We start from the raw sequence: 15,361 nt of genomic DNA, 5'->3' as shown, positions 1-15,361 counted from the left end.
CAAAATTGACAGGGGGGACATTAAGAATAGTAAAGGAAATGGAGAAATCAAAGAACTTACATGCACAACCCATGGACAAGAACTAAGGAGGAGGGGATTCGTGGAGGAAAGGGGTATATAAGGTGGAGGGGGGCAAAGGAGAAAAAATTGGGACAACTGTAATAGCATAATCAATAAAATACACTTTTCAAAAAGGCACATTGTTTTCAGGCAGGGGCCAAATCTCAGAAACTACCAGGTTTGTGCCACACTAAAAAGACTGACTTCAAACCATAGGGTATGGATACCTTCCACTGAGGAAAAGAGAAAGACAAGACATGAGAAGGACAGCCTCCATAAAAGAAGCCATAGGCATGAGTCTACAGGAGCTGAGCAGGGCTGTTGAGGACAGGACAGTGTGGACATCACTCATTCACCATCACCAGGAGTCGGAGCCAACTCAATGGCACATCAATGCACACCTTTATCTGAGGGCACCTGAGTAAAATAACCAGATGTATATTCAGAAAAATTATCCAGTTAGTAATATAAAGACTGGATTTGAGAAGTAGGAGACACAGCCCAGGAATCAGATGAAGGCATTTTCTAAAGCAATGCCTTAAAGATGGAGAAGAAATAGACGGAAGGTAATAAGAAGGTATCACTAAAGGGACACTATGACTGATTAATAGTGAACAGAGGGAAAAAAGGAAGAATCTCAACTGATAACCAGGTTCCTGGCTTGGGCCCATGGATGAATCACAAAGGTATGCAATATTTAAGCTGATCTGTTGGGGGGGGGGTTGTATTTAATTTTGGACTCTACTGAAATGAGCATATTCTTTATATTATTTCACTCAAAATGGAACATTTTTCTATGAGATATTATTTATTGTCAAATGCTCATTCAGTTGATATCCTGTTTCTTTTATTATTTAAATAAATCTGCTTGTCAATCTTCTGTCAAGTTCAATGACTCACTATGGTACCGGTGCTATGACAATATAAAATGCTTCCGCCATTAGATAATTGCTCCTTGCTATACCCCTAAGTCTACAAACAACAGGCAATTTTTATCCTTCCTTAATCAGCTGCAAAAAGGTATTCTCAAGTTAGCATCTCTGGCAAAGAATAACTTCTGATCTATAAAATTCCACACAGTGAAATATTTCATTTACAGATGCTTGCATAAACTAAATCTCTAACCCAAATTTATTAATCAAACAACTCTTACAAATCCACTATAGCTGCTTACTAGTAGATTCCAAAACCAACTGTAAAGAAGACCCCAAAATGACATAATGACATGTTTAATACAATTAACCACTTTTTAAAAGCAAAAGATGCACTTAAATAGAGATATAAAAATATGAGTTTTAAGTCTCAGGACATGCACACATGAGCACACATACATATCCTGAACCAAGTTTCCTCTAAAAGTCCAACCCAGTTTTTAGAAAAGATTGCTTTGATATATGATTCATTCATTCAACAAATATGTATTAGGTAACTAATATATGGTAAGTACTGTGCAAGTGTGCTAGGGATAGAGCAGTCAGTAAGACAGACATGTCCCACCCACATAAAGTTTTATAGTCTAGTGGTGCATGATCATGAAAACTGCAATGTCTTCCTCCCACCTGTCTCTAATTGATCACTGCAATGAATTTACCCTGAGGCTTAACTTAAGACCCACATGACAAGCAATCAAATATAAATAAGGATGAAAAAAATAACTCTAGAATTATTACTTGGTGAAAACATAAAGCCTCTTGGAAACTAAAAGTACATAGAAGAATGGAGATATACCAATTATTTTAAAGAAAGCACCAGATCAAGAGTGAAGGTCTCAAAATTTTGCCTCCCATGTACCTTTTTACAGGAAACTACCAGAGAATGAGCGCCACCAAAATGGAAGAATAAATCAAGAAAGAGGGAGGAACCAGGGATACAGAAAACAGGAGATCCAACACAGGACAGCAAAAGGAATCTCCAGGAGAGTAGCAAAGGAAGATCCCAGGATGGCAGCTATGCTTTGATCACAAGGGCAATAGGTGCAGGTGAGAGGAGGCCAGAAAGCTCCAGGAAAAGTTTTTTTAATATGATGAACTGAGTGAACATCTGATATATATGTACATATGGAGTAGATTTAACAGTTGGTAGGAACTTTTGAGGTTAAATTATAGTAAAGAGAAATGTAAGCAAATAAAATAAAAGGCAATTATTAAAGGAAATATTTAGGAGCAAATTACCTAAGTAATCCTGGTATACAACGGGGGACCCAAAAAACCCAGAATGTACTTATAAAAAATTGTATATTTATTCTTACATGTTGAAACTTCAGTCACCTTCAAAGTACTCTCCATTTGATTCAATACACCTATCGAGATGTTTTTCCCACTGCTCAAAATAGTTTTTGAACTCATCGATTTTGGTGCCTTTTAGTGCAAAACATTTCCCTTTGAGGACTTTTCTCATCGGGAGAAACGAACAAAAAAGTTGCTCGGGGTGAGATCAGGTGAATAGGGAAGGTGGGGCATGGAGGTCATACTGTTTTGGATCAAGCAGTGTGGTGTGGGCAGGTGTGCTCATAAATCACCCATCATGAAATGGGCAAACATGTTGAAAGAGTCTTCAAAAAATTCACCGAAGCCAAATGTAGCCTCTCACAACAATGCCAGCTGATACACTGATACAGATGGGTTCCTAGAACACTCACCTAGTGGTGGAAGCCTGTACCTACAAGGGGCTAGCCCTCCAGAGATAATTCAGGTTTTCTGCGGGTGCCCCCTCATATTAAATGGCTTAGCTGTGAACATTTATAAAGGTCTAATTATGTAAACACTGAACAATGATTTAACCAAAATTATAATATACCAAGATGCAGAAGTGGGAGGACAGAAGGAGGATAAGTGTTTAGGGGACCAGTAGCAGGTAATAATGAGCTAAACCTTCATCTTGTATAGGGGAAAGCCAATAAATACTCCTTAAATGGGAAAAAAAGTAGAATATTATAAGCATTATTATTTCAAGATATAAAGGTAAAGACCAAATTAATAAATTTAAAGTGCTAAAAGTACTGGTCAACAGGTAGCAAAATATTGGTGAGCTAGAGAAGGTAACAGTAGTATGATGTTCAAAACAAGTTCCTTATTACCATTTGATTCTAATTCTGTCCATATATCACTGTGATAAAAATTAAAACTAAAAGATTGAAAAGAAAGGGGGGGTAAGTAAGATGCTGAGACAATCTAACTTCTTTACAGAAATGACAGAGAAGCTGGAAAACTTCCTCTGTAAAACCTCATTTTAGCATAGTTTTGCTTTTAATGCAGTCCACTATCAAGGGCTCCAAGAACCATGTTATAGCCAAGATCATAATATCTATTTTTCTGAATCTTGTTCACAAGGTAGTGATAACTTGGGATTTCCCTAAAGAGAACTTCATGTTAATTAATATTAAATCCCTAATAAAGAGGGATGTAAAGGGGAGGTATTCTAATAGATGCCTCTGATGATAACAGTAAATAGGAAAGAGCTAGTTTTATCAGGTGTTTATGTCAGTAATTAATTATCCACCTCTGACCTCCAAGAGTACTTTATTATTAAATGGAAGGAATAAGAGAACTTATTGTCATGCAGAATGAGGCAAAGGGTCTCAATTTAAACACAAATATTCTGAAGAGCAAAAGGTAAAAGCAGAAACACAAACAAGCCCTGAAAAGAGAAGCTGTGCTTACAGAATACAGTATGGAAAGAATTGTCAGTTCCGTCTTAGCCTTAGTCTTCTGAGCTCTACTATCGAATGACCAACTCTTAATTCATAAATAAAATCCCACGACCCCTGCAGCTGTTTAACATTAAAGATTCTAATCCAAACTCTCACCATAATCTCTAGTGCTCCAAAACCAGATTTTCTATTAGTCACAGTTACTACCCTAACTTTTCCTGTAACCTGACATACAATCAAGTGCAAAAAGCTTTCCCTTTCTCCTGAGAAAACACCTAGCTACTGGTTAGTCACAACATTCCCAACTCTAGGTTTCTTACATATCCTTCTGGAAGGTAACCCTGAATGCTTTCTCTGTGAAGTCACTATGAAAGCACAAAGACAATAAAGAAGAAAAAAACAAACAACAGCTGTCCAGTTTAGTAAATTGGGAGGCTATTCACCCCAAATCCAGGGTTCATTGGTGTATTTATCTCCTCTTTATCACTGACATTCATTATGGAGTGTCAAACTGGAGACTAGGAAGAACAGCATCTCTAACTACTTAAGTGACTACATATAAGCAGACTAATTTAAAAATGACCCATTTTTCTCCTTCATATATAGTAACAGCTGGCTAGGTACACCTGCAAAAGGCTTAACCAAAACTTACAATTCCATACTAACACTAGAAAGTTCACTGGTAAATTTAATAAATTTAGAAGAAGGCAAACAAGTGCTTTAATAAGAAGAGAATAGTACATCCCAGAAGGTACCAATTGTGAATTCAACTTTCATTCATACAATGATATGCTAAACCAGCTAATATCACATCACAGGTGATAGAATATTAGTGAAATTTTAATATTAATACTATGAAACTTGGGGAATAAAATCTTGGGGACTCAATGTTTTAGAGCATATTAGGGCTGGTGGTAAGTAAAATGAAAAGTACAGGAATCTTCAACTATTTTATGCTTAATTATTCCACTAGCAAATACAACAACCTGTAAGTGTCTAGGAAAGTAAATTCTTTAACACAATTACTGAGCACATACTATGAAATGAGTAGTGTTAGGACACTTCCAGGCCACCAAATATACTTATACACACCCCACATTCCACTAGTATTTCCTTCCACAATACTGTCCCACTTAATATACTAAATGCTAATCATTTATAAGTGATATACATATATTCTACTTTTTAAAGATATTATATACATTATCAAACATACACAAAATAGAACTTTAAATGGAAGTCCTAAAATTTTATTCCTACCAACTCCACCATGGATAGTCTTGCATACACCTTAAGGTGTATACACTTCAGTGAGAGAAGGTTCCTTCAGTGCCTAAGTCATAGGCAGTGCTCAGTAAAAACTTGAGAATTTAATGAGCCAGGAGACATTAAAAAATGTAAATCCACAACATGACTTTCTGACATGTTATAGTTCATTACCCAGTACTTAATCCAATATAAATGCCAAATTTTACTTAAAGAGAAGGATTAGAAGAAATTTTATCCACTGTATTTTATTACCACAATTTAAAAGCTGTCCTGGCTGGTATGGCTCAGTGGACTGAGCACGAGATTGTGAACCGAGAGGTTGCCAGTTTGATTTCCAGTCAGGCCACATGCCTGGGTTGTGGGCCACATCCCCGGTTGGGGGCAAGGGAGAGGCAACCAATCCATAGATGTACCTCTTACACATTGAGGTTTTTCTCCCTCTCTTTCTCCCTCCCCTCCTGTCTCGCCAAAATAAATAAATAAATAAAATCTTTATTTTTTTTAAAAAAGCTAATAATAATATTAATTAAGCAATTCTTGGGGGTTGGCAAGCCTTATAATTCTATTTCCAGAATGATGAAAGGAGAGAGGAGTGGGGGTGGGGGGAGAAGAATTAAAGAATTGGAGATTTTTAAGGTTTCTTGGAGTTCTGAAATGCTATGAATCTGCAATTCACCCTTCAATGTTTTTTAATGCTATATTTCAAGCACTTAGAATAATTTTTAGGAATACATAAGCCACACACTTAGATGCAAACTTAGAAATGAGATAAAGAACACAGCTGCTAAAATTCTCAGTACCCATGAATTGCAGTAGGCATACTTTAGAAAATACATGCAATCTAAAATGAGTCAAGTCTTCAGGGGAAGGCTTATTTGTGTTCTATCCAAATACGCAGGAAAAACAGATACAAGCCAAATATAAAAGCCACCAGTAGTACATCTTTCTTTAAAAAAATATTAAGGTTTATTTTCAGAAAACTATTAATATTTATATAACTGATACATAGTCTAGCCAAAATAGTGTAGGCAAAACCAATCTTCCTAATTTCTGCTTCTGAAATGTAAATAAATAAGAAGTCACTAGACTGCCCTTTCACTCAGGTCCAGTGTTATCTGTCATTAACATAACACTCCATTTCCAAGGCCCCATTCTGCAAGATAAAACTGCCTGCAATTCCAGTTTGCATGAGGCAATATATACTTGACTATTATTTTAATACTAACTAATTATGGTTAGGCATTATTGTAGTGCTCAATAATTTTAAGTAAAGCCAAAGGGATAGGTATTTTAGTAGTTTATCAAGCATGCTTCTTACTTAAATAATGATTCATATAACACACTTTGTGTTTTCCAATCCACCTTCCTCATCTCCCTCCATTCACCTAATACAATAGAAACAAACAAATAAGACTAATGGATGGAGGTTTTAGTACCTATTTGGTCAAGTGCCCCCCAAAAGTTCTCAGGCCATTTGTTACCTTTATCAAAAGCTTTATAAATTCTTTCTATAACCTTACTAACTGAAATTCTGTATTAAAGTCTGACACTTACTAGAGTAAATAATATCATGTTCAAAAGAATTAACTACTTAAAAAATAGCTTCTGGTTTACATTTACCAACTTGCTTCTCTCTTTTGCTTCAATTTTCCTCTGCAGCAAAATCGATTAAATATAAATTCACTCATATAGTAAAAACAGTCTGAACAAATATACTACTTCTTCAAATACATATTTTAAAATTCAATAGGCATACACTTCATAACAAATTAAACAAAGGCCTTCAGTCAAATCAATTTAAAATGCACCAACTATTAATTTCACTTATATCCAAAGGTAGGCCCTGGCTGGGGTGGCTCAGCTGGTTGGAGCGTCAACCATAAAATGAGAAAGGTCATGGGTTCAATTCTCGATCAGGGTGCATGCGTCGGTTGCTGGTTCCGTACCCAGTCCAGGCACATATGAGAGGGAACTAATCAATGTTTCTCTCTCACATTGATGTTTCTCTCCCTCTCTCTCTCTCTCCCTCCTTTCCCTTCTCTCTAAAATCAATAAGCATGTCCTCTGGTGAAGATAAAATAAATAAAATACCTACAAAGATACAATCTTAGTTTGATATGAGAGTAAGCAGTTAGAGGTGGATAAAAGTTTTAGAATGCCTAAATGCCAGCTACATCACCCTCGTACTTAAGAAACTGAACACTTCTGAACCCTGAAGCTGTAAATCAGTTAAGACTGATGTCCTCTTTCATCCATGTAAGCCATTGCCTAATTGAGGCCAGACCTGTCAGGCTCAACAGCATCCCGGAAATGACTAGCCTACTAGAGCTGGAACCACATCAAGAATTTGGAATATTTCTCGAATATTCCAAAAAAGTTCAAGGAAAAAAAGTTCAAGCGAGATTGTTCATACAACAATCACTATACTGTTCCACAGGAAAAGACCTAAAAAGCATATTTTTGTTATTCTGGTCAGTCCCCAATACCTCTAAATTCTGTCATTATTTTCAGGTGATGACTCACTGAACTTATCCTTTTTCTTCTCACGTATTAACAAAAATTCACTACTACATTCTCCGTTTTTGAATGCCTTTAAATCTAATTTGTATTTTACATCCTTAGCTATTAAAACCATCACGGGTATGGCGGGTTGGGTTGGAAACCAATTAAAAATAATGTCTAGCACCTAACCTGCTTAACATTTGTCACTTCTTACCAAGAAAATCCTTTAAATGTCGCAAAGAAATAGAAGTACACATAGACACATACACACACACTCAAATCCCAGTCATGAAAAATTAAGTCACATTCCGGCCATAAACTGTGCAATAGACACTCCAGTTGGCGTGCGCTGTGGCGATCACGGACAGCGCTACCGGAGTAAGTGGTAGGGGGTTGGGGCTGCTAACAACGTACTGGGCACCAGAGCCAATAAGCGGCGGGCTGGGGGCTGGGAGCGGGGCCAGTCCCCCCAGGGAGCTGTAACACAGCCTCAGAACGCTGGGTTTCCGAATGCCATTTTACGGGGAGAGGGGGTGAGCACCGGGGATCAAGTGCAAGAAAAGGCTCCGGCCAACATCGGAGGAGATGAAACCTAAGACAAGGTCTTGTGGCAACAACACCAGCTGTCCAGCCTCATCTCGCCTCAAACACAACTTAATTTCAGGTCGTTCTCAGCAAAGTCAGTTGCTCACAGGGTGGGGGTGGTGACAGCCCCCAGGAGACTGGCGAAGGCAGAGCCCACCACTGGAAGGGGCTTCTGCCAGCAGCGAGGGCTGTGCGCCTCCTCCTCCTCCTCTCTCCCTTCCCAGCCAAGGCTGCTAGGTACGAGGTGAAGATGTGGTTGGCAATTTTTAGGAAGGAGTGATATGAGGAAATGGCAGTAAGAGATGAGGGGGCTGGAAGGGCTGGTGCCACCCAAGAAAAGGGAGAGAGGACCTCCCTGGACCCGTCCAGGATAACGACACCACCGAGCCCGGGCACTGCCCTGCCAGAGCCAGCCACCTCTCTCCGGGAAGGCTTCGCCCCCTTCCACACAGCCCCAATTCCCCACCGTGCTCCCACCCGATCCTTCTCCCCCAAAATACTCCCCATCGCTGGCCTCCTCCCCTTCCGCCTCAGGCGCCCCACGCCCTCAACCTCCCCCCGCCACCCCCCGCCTTTCCTGGTCACCCACCCTCTGGGCAGCCCGTCGCTGGCCTACCGGCAGCTCGCCCAGACCCCTCCCCCTCACCTCTCCTCAGCGCCTCCTCGTAGCTGAGGAATCCGATCCGTGACTCCTTGGCGCCCATGCTCCCCTCATCCCCTCGGCCGGGGGTCGGAGCCTGATCTCGCCCCCACCCCCACTCCCGCCTTCTCTTCGGCGTCCCTGGGTGACGGTATTGGCGTCCCCCGGACCCCTCCTCCCCCCACACTAACAAGTGTGGCTCTTGCCCCGGCGGCTCCTCCCGGCAGCCGCCACCGCCTCCATGACGAATCACGTGATCTCCTCCCACCCCGCCCCTTCCCCCTCCCTCCTGCTCCGCCCTTCTCTTCTCTCCTCCCCTCCCTTCCCTGCCCTCCTCACGCCCACTTCCCTCCCTCCTACCCGCTCCCGTCAGCCCCACCGAGACCAGGGATGGTTCCGGGTTATGGCCGCCAAGGGCCACACACTCCTCCCCGCCCTGAGCTAACCGCTCGCAGAAGCATAGGGGCGGGGCCGGAGCCCGGCCGTAACGCATCATCCCCACCTTCCCGCCAATCCGAAGCCGTGAGGCCCGGGAGCTCCGCCAACCTGGGGGTGGTGACTTCCGGGGCGCTCCAGGCCGTCCCTCCCCCCTACACGTTCTGGTGCTCCACGGGCGGGGCGTGAGGAAATGGCGGTAGGTGTTAGTCCGAGACCCATCTTGGGAAAGCTGTGGAATCTTAGGAAACCGGGTCTGAGGGGTGCGATTCCTGAGGAAAAGGAGTGGGCAGACGATCAACTCCTTGTGTTAGGGGAAGTTTTGACGAGGTGGGCTGTGAAAGGAAAGGAGACTCAAGGATTTCCTGTGACGAAATAATTCTTAATCCTAGTGGCGAGATCCCTGAAGAAAGTGAATCTTGTGACAAAGTTGACACTGCATTCCATTGTCGCCTTATCCCAGTCCCCACCTCAGTTGATTAGGTTTTTTTTTTCACATCCACAGGCCCCCTCCCACTCTGAGTCTGCCTCCAGTTCGAATTGTTGAGCAACTGCTTTGCACAAAGGCGTAGCTTGCTCCTCTCCAAGAGTGGCTCCGCACCACAAATGTGTGAGGCTTACCAGACGTAACAGAGTGCCTGTTTTAAAAACTTTATTTTTTAATTGTAAAACAGGGTGGGCGAAATAGGTTTACAGTGGTGAGTACGTGAACAGTTTATTACTGATTTTTCTATACAAACAACTGTAAACGTACTTCTGCCCAGTACATAACAGAATTACCGTTTTCACCATTCTCAAGTACCTCATGAGTGGAATCATAGTTCTATTTCTTCTTTTGTGGCTAGATTATTTCACTTAAAATAACGTCCTCAAGTTTCCTCCATGTTATACCACAAGTCAGAATTTGCCAGATTTACCATATATCCAGAAATTCCACTTGAGTATATACCCGAAAGAACTGAAAGCAGGGCCCTGGCCCATGTGGTTCAGTTGGTTAGGTTTCCTCCTGCAAGCCCAAGGAGTGAGTGCAGAAGGCAGCCCACAGGTGTTTCTTTCCCTTTTCTTTCGTCCCCCTCTCTCTAGAATCAAAAGAAAATGAATTGAAAGCAGGGAGACATTTATCGTCGTCGTCGGCAGCCGTCCGTCTCGAGAGACGATGGTGTAGCTTCTTAAGAGTCTATCTGCACCGCCGAGAATGGCTGTGCAGTCCGACTCGGGAGTGACACGGTATCTGTCTCCTCCCGTGTTGAATCGACATCTTGCGATGACGCTGGAGTGTCCTCTCCAGTGAAGCTGAAGCTACAGAGCCTGGGCAGGGTGATATGGAGGGTCTGCTGTTGCCCATGCAGCAGACCCCCCCTCTCTTCGCAGCTGAAGGGTCCAAGGGAAAGACGGAGTCAATACAGCTTGGCTTCAGGTGCGCCGCAGGAGTTGCCGGTGTTGACTACAACGTCAAACCGCCTTAGGGACTCCGGGGTTTTCTGTCGGGGTTTACTCCCTTAGCCTTTCCCCTGAAGAGGTATGCCGCAAGGCAGCGGAGGTTTTTTGGAATCAGAGTTTTCCTTCTCTGGGAGACATTTATATACCCATGTTTATAGGTCATTATTCACAATAGCCAAAAGGTAGAAGCAACCCAAGTGTCAGCAGAGGAATAAATAAATTGTGGTATATACGAGGTCTGTCTGGAAAAAGCCCAGCCATTATTAATATAATGAGAACATTTTGTGCGACATCAGTGTAACCTGGCAGCCATGGAGAGTGGACTGGAATGTGCACCTGAACAATGACGACTTCACTGTACTAGTCAGTGGGGGCAGTAGATGCCATTGCATGAGCACGTGTACTGTGTGGTTATCACATTTAAAATGATGGAGCAAGTAGAGCAACGAATCTGCATCAAATTTTGCGTTAAGCTTAAACAATCCTGGAAACGATTCAGATGACTCAGAGGGCTGCAGCTCTGGGCTACTGGTGATTGGCAGCTTCATCACAACAATACTCCTGCTCATGCATCACGTCTGGTGCAGTTTTTGGCAAAACATCAAATCACCCAGGTGACTCAGCCCCCTACAGCCCAGGTTTGGTGCCCCATGACTTCTGGTTTTTCCCGAAACTAAAATCATCTTTGAAAGAGAAGAGATTTCAGACCTTCACTGAGATTCAGAAAAATACAATGGGGTGGCTGATGATGATTGGGAGAACTGTGTGAGGTCCCAGGGTGCCTGCTTTGAACGGGACTGAGGTGTCATTGTCCTATGTACAATGTTTCTTGTATCTTGTGTCTTTTTCAAGAAATGTCTCTATTTTTCATATATGGCTGGATACCTTCTGGACAGACCTCATACATGCAGTGGAATACTATTCAGTTCCTTGCTTTTGAATTATATTCAGTTTGTTTTCACCCTGAAAGTCACAGTATAAAGCTTCTGGATAAGGAAATAACTTTGAAAAATAATCATTTGGATTAGATTAGACTCAAGGTGCCAAATAGATAATTTAAGGCCAGCAAAATGTTCTTAGTTCCTAAAGCCAAAAGATTATAATATGCCCTGCTAGAGAAAGAAGGTAATACTCTGTTTCTCTACTTACCTTTCCTGGTAGACCAGATCAGTAGCATGGCATTAGTCATAGTGCTGCCTTTCCAGTTCACTGTGAGGGAGTTCATTTTAAGACCTCAGATTAATTTCATTACTAAAAGGCCGTGAATAAGGGGGTTGGTAATGTACTTCAAAGCCTTTAATGTCCACGTCGTTAGTTTGGTGTAGACAGAGGTCTCCAGACAAAATAACTCAGTCATCTTCAGCCTGCAGTAAGATCATAGTAATTAATGGGAAGTGAACCTTAAGGGCTCAGCTGTGGGAGAAAAGACCCTCACGAATTCAAGTGCCACACACCTAGGCATAATTACTGTCCTAAATAATCTGTACCTAAAGGTGGCCTATAGTACTTGCCCCAGTTGAAAGGTGGGGCTAGAGTTGGAGTTAAACTATCTCATGAAATAGTAAATAATTACAAAATACTAAGTAAAAATAAAATATAAGCTTTATAATGAAAATTTAGAAAATTTAATACACAGGAACTTTTAAACTTTCCCCCTGAGTTTCAGGCCTGGTTTCCCCTAGGACTATAAAAATTTTCACAACATCACAGAGTTTACCATGGATTAAACACTTTTCAAAATAAAACACTTTTCTTAGAAAACTAAGAAATGCTATTTCTTCTTTGTCTGAGTTAAAGTAAGCCTATTATTGAAAAGCAGTGAAGCAGATAGTTATGTTTGATGGAAATTTTAAATCATAAGCCGAGATTAAAACCTGCCTTTTGGTTTATATTTCACAGTATCAGGCAAGTCAAATGTTAAACACCCCCCTATAACTTAAAATTGATACAGTATTTAAATTTGATAATGTAGAAAATCTTAACTTTAATTTGTCATGTTGAGAGGACTTCGAGTAATCATTTAGTTTGTTTAATTTCATTATATTTCACTTAACCCACTTAAAAGTTGGCCAGCCACCTGACTGTAAGCATTAGGTTGTACTTGGGGAATCATTGCTTTAACTATAATTATATGCCTGTCAAAGATTTGCCCGTACAAAGATTTAAAGCATGAGAGATTGGTATGTAATTTATACTTCCAGTTGGGCAATAATTAAATGACAGTTCCTCAGTTTGTACTCCCAGAGAAATGACATAGAAATAGGACAGAGTTGTTTTAGTACTTGCCAAAGAAGCTTAGGTCATAGACAGAGAGGTTAATAAAGAAGGGTGGGACAGCATCTGATTCATGTATAACTTGATTGCCACAAAGTGAGGCCAACAGTGTATCAAGTGTTACTATGCAATAAGAGAATTTATTTCCCATCATTATGGACTTGTTACCTTATACTGACATAATATAAGAATGTGGCCACTTGTATTATATTTTAATTTACTCTAATGCTCTTCAAGCTATTTTAAAATTTTTTTATTATCTATTTTTAGAGAGAGGGGAAGAGAGGGAGAAAAACATCAATGTGAGAGAGAAACATCAGTTGGTTGCCTCTGACACATGCTCCAATCAGGGACCAAACCTGCAACCCAGGCATGTACCCCTGACTGGGAATCGAACCTGAGATCTTTCACTTTGTGGAATGATGCCCAACCAACTGAGCCACACCAGTCAGGGCTTCAAGCTATTTTTAATGAAAATATACATACTCATTGTAAAAATAAAAACTTTTCCATTAATACAAAAGTGTGTAAAAAGTAAAAAATGAAGCTTTCTGCTTTACCCTAGAGGTATATATATCCTTTCAGTTTTCTGTGACTACAGCCACAGTATTTTCCAGGCATATAATATGTACATCTATATTCCCTTTCTTTTTATACACACTTTCTTAGTGTACATACTGATATGCAGTTTCCTTTTCACTCAATAATGTATCTTAGACTGCTTTTCATCTCTGCATACAGATCTACCTTTTTCTTTTTAACAGATACATAGTATGCCAATTTTGTGTATTTAATGTATCATTAGCCAATCACTTATTGCTGAACATTAGATTGTTTCAAGTGTTTAAATATTACAAACAATTTTGCAATAAACATTCTAGCATATATTTTTTTCTTTACATATCTGGAGGTAATTTCCAGAAGTAAAATTGCAGAGTATTTATCTTTTAAATTTTAATAGATATTGCCAATTTGCTAGCCTAAAAGGTTGAATCAATTTTTTGTACATTGTAATAAAAAAGTCAACTTCCCCTCACCCTTTCTAACATTAATATCAGTTTAAGCTAATTTTTGTCATTACAAATCTTACCAATGAAGAATTGAATCCCTGCTTTTCCAAACATAAAATTCATTTTAAGTCTGGAAAAATGTTTTAAAAATAACTAAGAAGATGTCATTCTCTAATCTTCAATTAAAGATGTTTCTCCCGTTTACCATTCTTGAAAATGTGCCTAAAATTGGCAAAATGTTGACAGAGCCCATCCCCTAAAAGCTTTAACTTAAGATACCTAAGTTAAAACTAATCATGGGAAAGAAATGAAACATTCAGAGTGAGAGCCTTTAACTTTGACCTCCCTTAGAAGTTCTTTTTTTTTTTTTTCTTACCACAATCCATGCTTGGCAAACAAAATTTACACTACCCACTCAACTTGTGAGTAAATATTTTTACAATATTTCAATACTGCTGTCTCCCACCCCAACTGCAATGAAGTTGTATTGATGTTCCTTCCTAATTTATAGTTTATAAAGGTTAGGGAACGGGTCTTAAGGACTGTACCAGCAATGGCTTCTTTTTCTTATTAGTTGCTTCTTTTTAGTTCTCCTCTAATCTCCTTATTCTTTCCAATGTAGCAACTGTATTGTACTCTTAGGCCACTCTTTTCTAGAAAAACAGAAACTACAAGTCTGAGAATAAGTACATCACTTGAATTCTAATCTGCAATTAAAGCATAGAATAATACAAAGTCTAGCTCTGAACAGGTAGGCTATAGATTACTTCACTTTCTAGTTTCTAAATAGCTTTGTCAAGTCATCTAAAGGTCACTTACCATCCTAATATGCTTTCTTAGATATCTGAGAAATGCTGACTCTAGCTGTGTAACTTCAGTTTTCTCATCTAGTAGATGAGATATTCAAACTCAATCAGGCTTTTTCCAGTTCTTTAGTTCTATTATTAGCTCTTGAAATGTACGTTCTCTTGCCAGCTCAAATCTAGTTTTCTTTTTAGTTTAGGCTCAGTTTTTTCTCACCTGGCCGTTAATATGTTTCTATTCTGTTTCCTACCTTTTATTGAACTACCAGTCTGCTGTTTAGTTTAGGCTCAGTTTTTTCTCACCTGGCCGTTAATATGTTTCTATTCTGTTTCCTACCTTTTATTGAACTACCAGTCTGCTGTTTATCTAATTGTCCTCCCTTTCTAGACTCTGGACTTTCTTTTGATCCATAACTATTATTTTAATGAGGGAAGCTATGTATGTGTAGAGACAACGGGTATGTGGGAAAACACTGCACCTTCTGCCCAATTTTGCTGTGAACCTAAAACTGCTCTAAAATCTGATATAGAGATGTGCCTTCCTACGTGTAGGTATTTAATTGTGGTGCAATTAAAAATGATCAGGATATACAGTAGGAATGAGGATGGGTTTAATCATTAGAGTCTTACAAAGGAGTTAGGAGGTGAGTCTAGATATACAATATGTGATGGAGATTCTAGGTTTAGGTGAATC

General features: G+C 40.0%; 1 protein-coding gene across 1 annotated transcript in view; it reads right to left on the bottom strand.

Moving 5' to 3' along the window:
- USP32 (ubiquitin specific peptidase 32) overlaps nucleotides 1–8,866 on the bottom strand; it is a 116,585-nt gene extending 107,719 nt beyond the window's left edge. The window contains exon 1 of the mRNA XM_090290834.1: nucleotides 8,712–8,866. Coding sequence (XP_090146960.1) covers nucleotides 8,712–8,769 — 58 coding nt within the window. The 5' untranslated portion in view covers nucleotides 8,770–8,866. The remainder of the gene's footprint in view (nucleotides 1–8,711) is intronic.
- Between the last annotated feature and the right edge of the window lie 6,495 nt (nucleotides 8,867–15,361).

This window comes from Furipterus horrens, unplaced genomic scaffold (assembly GCF_987537825.1).
Source record: "Furipterus horrens unplaced genomic scaffold, mFurHor1.1.pri manual_scaffold_11, whole genome shotgun sequence".
Lineage (NCBI taxonomy): Eukaryota > Metazoa > Chordata > Mammalia > Chiroptera > Furipteridae > Furipterus > Furipterus horrens.
Note: the sequence above shows the minus strand (reverse complement) of the source record. Positions and strands in the feature narration are given on the sequence as shown.